Source organism: Frankliniella occidentalis, unplaced genomic scaffold (genome assembly GCF_000697945.3).
Source record: "Frankliniella occidentalis isolate FOCC.00 unplaced genomic scaffold, Focc_3.1 Scaffold223, whole genome shotgun sequence".
Classification (NCBI taxonomy): Eukaryota; Metazoa; Arthropoda; class Insecta; order Thysanoptera; family Thripidae; genus Frankliniella; species Frankliniella occidentalis.
In genome coordinates, this window is record NW_026267349.1 from 1 (window position 1) to 5,335 (window position 5,335).

The 5,335-nt window shown below is 60.1% G+C and overlaps 1 protein-coding gene across 1 annotated transcript; it reads right to left on the reverse strand.

Moving 5' to 3' along the window:
• Window positions 1–69: 69 nt before the first annotated feature.
• LOC113202264 (fatty acid synthase-like) lies at window positions 70–5,329 on the reverse strand (the record flags this gene model as incomplete). The annotated part of the gene is made up of 15 exons (XM_052272767.1): window positions 4,759–5,329; window positions 4,216–4,477; window positions 3,997–4,099; window positions 3,598–3,864; window positions 3,115–3,524; window positions 2,823–2,984; window positions 2,542–2,748; window positions 1,910–2,274; window positions 1,689–1,815; window positions 1,426–1,590; window positions 1,170–1,349; window positions 868–1,081; window positions 594–774; window positions 408–520; window positions 70–326 (listed from the first exon to the last, which is right to left on the reverse strand). Coding segments are annotated over exons 1-15 (3,564 nt in total), but the record flags the coding sequence as incomplete, so codon positions are not given.
• Window positions 5,330–5,335: the final 6 nt, after the last annotated feature.

Here is a 5,335-nt window from a genome sequence, read left to right on the forward strand (position 1 = left end):
GTTCTGCGCATGTCAGATCCACCAATGAGAGCGCTTGCGCCCACCTATCTACATTACACCTTAACTCACCGAGGGCAGGACGAGGATGGTGTGCAACGGCGCCATGTTTGCCGCCCTGGCGACGAGCGTGGATGCGCCCTGCGGCGTGTCCGCGCGCACCCCGGGTACGGTGGTCACGTGGGCGCCCCAGCGAGCGCGCATGAGGGCCAGCCTCCGCAGTGTCGTCTGGGAGAGCGCCGACTCCTGGAGGCCGGCGAGCACCACGCAGCGGGTGCCCCGCGACAACAACCAGTCCACCGTGTGCAGGGCCTCGGAGCGGCAGCCACCTGCAGAGAAGCAACCAACAGGCGTTAGTGTAACAAGTCCACCACGCCCTCCACTTGTCGTGCGTGTCCTTGAAGTCTTACCAACGACGATGTAGGACGCCTTGTGGTCACACTGGAAGCCACTGGGCGCCGCGATCACCTTGGAAGGACCCATTTCCAGGACCGCCTTGGCCGTAGAGTCCCCGTCTAGATAACTAAATCAACAGAAGGAAGTCGCTTCATTTGGTGGACTTCCCCTTTTATTAAAGGCAACCGAAAGAAACGTACCTGACGGCCTCCTTGACGTGCGAGATGGGCAAGACGGTCCTGTCCAAGGGCCGCACCACGCCGTTGTCCAGCCCGGCCTGCACTAGACCGTGCACCCTGCGGCGGACGTCGTCGGACAAGTGCAACAGCCCAGTGGAGTCCATGGCGTAGAAAGAGGTGCTCTTGATGAACAAGTTCATTCCTGCCATATCGCTCAGTTAGTTCCAGCAACTTTGGAATGTCGAGACGGCTAGATCATAAGACGAGATCGTGACGTTCTCGATGGCGCGCCTACCCATGCGAGTTCCGGTCATGCTGTCCGACCCGTTGATCTGCACGACGCGAGCGTTGATCGCCATCCTCCGCAGTGACGCCCAGAGTCCCTCGCCACTCAAGGTGCTCAGAAGCACGCGGTACCCGCGCCGCATCCGGTCGCTGTCCTCGAAGGCCTTGCTCAAGTCCAGCTCGAACTGCTCGCCTTGGAGGTTCAGGACGTGGTCTGGCGGGAGCTGCTAACGCACAGTTCACGAGTGAAAGAGTGGGGACGAGATGTTGCAGTAGAATGCATGAACAGTTTGGCGGCCTCGCCCAGCTTGCCTGGGGGAAGCGCTGCAGGATGAGGCCGTGCTCCTCCTCGGTCCGGTACGTCGTGTACACGTCGCCGCCGGTCGCCAGGGCCACGTCGATGCCCGCCTGGCCGATGGCGGACCAGCCGTCGTGGATCAGAACCCTTTCACGGGGTAGCAATTTTGCCGTGTGAACCAAGGCCGTGTACGCCTGTGGAGAAAACGCCATGGTCATCATCACCATCATTCACCACCATCGCCACCACTTCCGTCACCACTACTCTTACCATGGCGTAGGCGTACGGCACGGTGGCGGCGTCCTCCAGGCTCCACCCTTTGGGCACGGCCCACTGCAGGAGGTTGTCCACGGCCATGGTCTCGGTGTCCATGACACCCATGACGGCGACGCCCTCCTTGGTCCCCGCGTAGTCCAGCAGACCCACACCCCGTGGCTGAAAAAAAGAACAGCATCAGTCGCCGGGCGCAAAACAAATTTCGATAGACGACCTCTCGACATTGTTTCAACACAAACACAGTTTTGCAGCTATACCTGTTGCTCCTTAGTAGGCTTCTCGATGTCCAGGATGTACCCATCGCGGACCTTAATGTTGGTGGGCTCCATGATGGAACCGTTCAGGCCGAGGTATTGGACGTTCATGTTTGGAATGTCGGACACCCTGAGGGAGACATGGTGATGTTCAATGTAAGCACGAAGGCCTAGAGAGGATAACTAAGTTATCCTATAGCGTAGGCAAAGAGAGTAAGGGTCACCTGTTGACGCGCAGCTCCCTTCGGCCGGCCTCGTGCTGGACGATCGGCTTGGGCTTGAGGTAGAGGTTCCCCCAGGCGCCGTTCAACAGCACGTTCACTGCAAGGCCGAGCTTCATCTGACCCGTGAAGAACGGGTGCGTTGGAGAGAACTTGGGCGCCGTGGCGTCCAGCAGGAACACAGATCGGACGCGGTGTGCGCCCGGGAGCGAGCGGACCACGTCCCGGAGCAGGGCGGGGATGCCTTGCTCGGGCATGGAGTGCCACACGACGTAGGTGACGCCCGCGGCCGGGACCTGCAGCACTGCCACCTGCGAGGCGCTGTCGACCTCCACCACCTGGTGCGGAAAGTGCAGCACGGCCTGCGGCTGGAGCACGCAAAACGGATCAAAACCTTTCAAAACCCAAAACACGGAGGATATATATTTTTTTTGTTCTTTTTAGTTACACTGTTTCGCTTTCAAGCCACTGAAAAGTGTTAAGTAAATTGGGATATGTGAAGCGCCGCCTCGATTTCCGCTCTATCACTAAATAAACTGAACCCACACCCCCTCCACCTAGCACTATGTTCCCCGTCCGCACCCACCTCCACCTGAATAGTCATTCGGACCTAGAGTCAAGGAGCGGTCATTCACCTTCTTGAACAACACCAGGCGACGCGCACCGAAGGCCTGCTGCAGTAGCACGGTCACCTCGGGCACAGCTGGGATTGGCTGCTCTGTGGGCAGCTCGGCCAGCAAGACGGCGTGCGGGGCCAGAAGGGGCGCGGCGGCGTGCGCGTCTACGCCCACCAGGAGGTCGCAGTCGACGGCCTCCTGCGCGGCCAAGCGGCGCACCAGCACCTGCAGCAAGGAGAGCTTGTAGTGGGAGTCTCCTAGCTGTGAAGTTGCACTTGAGAAAGTCCAGCCACCCGTACCCCGCCCGAACGCTGCGCGATGGACTGCAGCTGCTGCTCCAGAGCAGCGCTCGTCCCCTGCAAGAGCCCCACCACGGTCTCGGTACTCTTGCGGCTCAGCGGTTGCAGAGCAGCCTGCTGGGTGGCCAGCTGTACAGCCGCGGCAAGCATCTCCTGGGAGTTCTAGGAGACAAAACATGGAAATCATAGACCGAGTGGTTCAGAAAAGAACTACCGTACACTGTATTTGAACATTGAAGGGGAATCCAAACACATGTCTTCTGAAATGACCCACGCTTGCCCAGTTGAATACCTGCATAGCGGCTGGATGATCGCCGTGGATCACGAGCTGCTCCAGGTCGACGGCGAGGTGGCGGTGCTCGTCCTGGGAGGGGAATGGCCTTGTCTCGACGCCCGAGATCTCCATGTTGGCGCAGCGGAGCGTGGAGGTGGCGCGGTGCAGGCGGAACACGAGGTCCTGGAGGAGCGGCCTGTCGATGTCCTTCCGGACCTTAGTCTCGGTGGGCTGCTCCTCCTCCTCCTGCTCGCCCTCGGGGCCGTCCTCATGCAGGAGGGTGCGGTCCGAGTCCAGGATGATCCTCCGCACGCGGTGCGGCACCCGCAGCTCGGAGCGCGTCTCCGAGTCCAGCAGCGTGTACACTTGCAGCAGTGCGTCCAACTGCAGCATGTGGTTGTTGATGTTGACCACGCGACCCAGGACGTCTGCGGGCACAACGGCGCGTCAATAACTTGGCCAAGTTCACTTACGGACTCAAACCACCCCTGCGTCCCTCACCAGAAGGCGATGTGACGAGATTCTTGATGGCCTTGAGCTTGCCGTCGACGTACACACCGCGGCGACGCAGCTCGTCGTACACGTCGTCCTGGGAGGAGAGTGTGCGCCCTCCGTCCTGGATGGCGGGTGGCCTTGCCCACATCTTTTTGATGCCCTTGGCGCCGTTCCAGGGCGTGTAGGCACGGCCCCGCGCTAGCACCTTAAGGTCTGCGGACACCTCGAAGTGTCCGCTCCCGCGCTGGTACATAGCGTACACGTACGCCTCCTCTGGGAGGAACATCACAACGTCACGAAGGTCGGGATGCGTTGGAAAGGGTTGGTGTTAAAGCGGTACATCAGGGATACCGGGATACCTTGTCCCGAATCCCCGCGCTAGGTCCCTTGGGTGCGGGTACTCACCGACCACGGGCATGTCCAAGATGTCGTAGAACTGGACGTCTTCAAAAACGACCGGCACGTCCATGTCTCCGTGGATCGCATTGATAACAGAAGCCACTTTTTCCTTCGAAAACGAATTCAGAACACGCTAAGAATACGATAAGTCCATGGGATAGGCGCGGTGGCGAGGGGCTGGCGCCGGTAGTCACCAGCAGCCAGACCTGCCACTCAGCCACTCACCAGGCAGACGGCAGGCGTGATGATGCTACGGCCCTGCCAGATGCACTCTCGGTACGGCGCGTAGGCGGGATCCAGGGAACGGAGGAAGAAGTGCTTCTCGCCGGGAACGAAGTCCTCCTGCTGGGAGTAGCGGCCGGTGTACCACGTCTCCGTGTGGTCCCAGCCCACCAGCGGGCTGAGCGGGGCCGTGCCTCTCGACACGGGGAAGTCCACGGGGTCGTACAGGTTCTGGATCTGCGGGTTCAGCCCGGCCAGGTACAGTCTGCGAAAAGAGCGACAACGGCGAGGTAGTACGACAACCAGGTGTGGATCCAGGATGAGGGGCGGGGGGGGGGGCAATTGCTCGCAATTGCTATTGCTTTTCATTCTGTTACTTCCTCTAAAAGTTAGCCAACCACCACGACTTCCCAGAAAATTGCCCCCACCCCTCAAAAAAACCTAAACAAAAAAAAAAAAAAACATTAGCTGGCTCCGCGCCTGACAAAACCAGGCAGCAGAATCACTTTTCATAGGAAACTCTATCGTGAAGGTCTCGACACGTACTTGCCAATGGCCTCGAGTAGGAACAAGGCCCCGTCCGGAGCGTCCTTCCTAGTGAGAGGCACGTTGGCGACGAGCTGGTCCAGAGAGCGTCGGAGGATGGCCTGGAGCAACCCATGAGGTGCAATTTCAATGGCGATGGCATCCTTGGGGATCTTACGCGAGCCCTCCTCGAAGAACACGGGGCTCAGGAGGTTGTTGGTGTGGTAGTCGGCCGACGAGGTCTGCGCCAGCGGCTCGCCCCAGCGCTCCTCCAGGACGCTCGTGGACACCCAGCGCTCGGAGCGAGGCTTGGGCTCGGGCAGGACGTCTTTCAGTAGGGACAACAGCTTGGGTCCTGCGGGCGCGATGTACTGCGAGTGGTACGCTATGTTGGACACATTGACGGCCTTGGCGAACACGCCCTTGTCCTTGAGTGTCGCCACGAAGTGCTGCACGTCCTCAGCCGGGCCGGAGATGGTACTGCTGGTCTTGGAGTTGTGACACGCCACCTCGATGGTGGGGGGCAGCATGTCCTTCACCTCCTCGTAGCCGAGCCCCACGGCCGCCATCATCCCCTTGATGAGCGTGGTCTCGATGG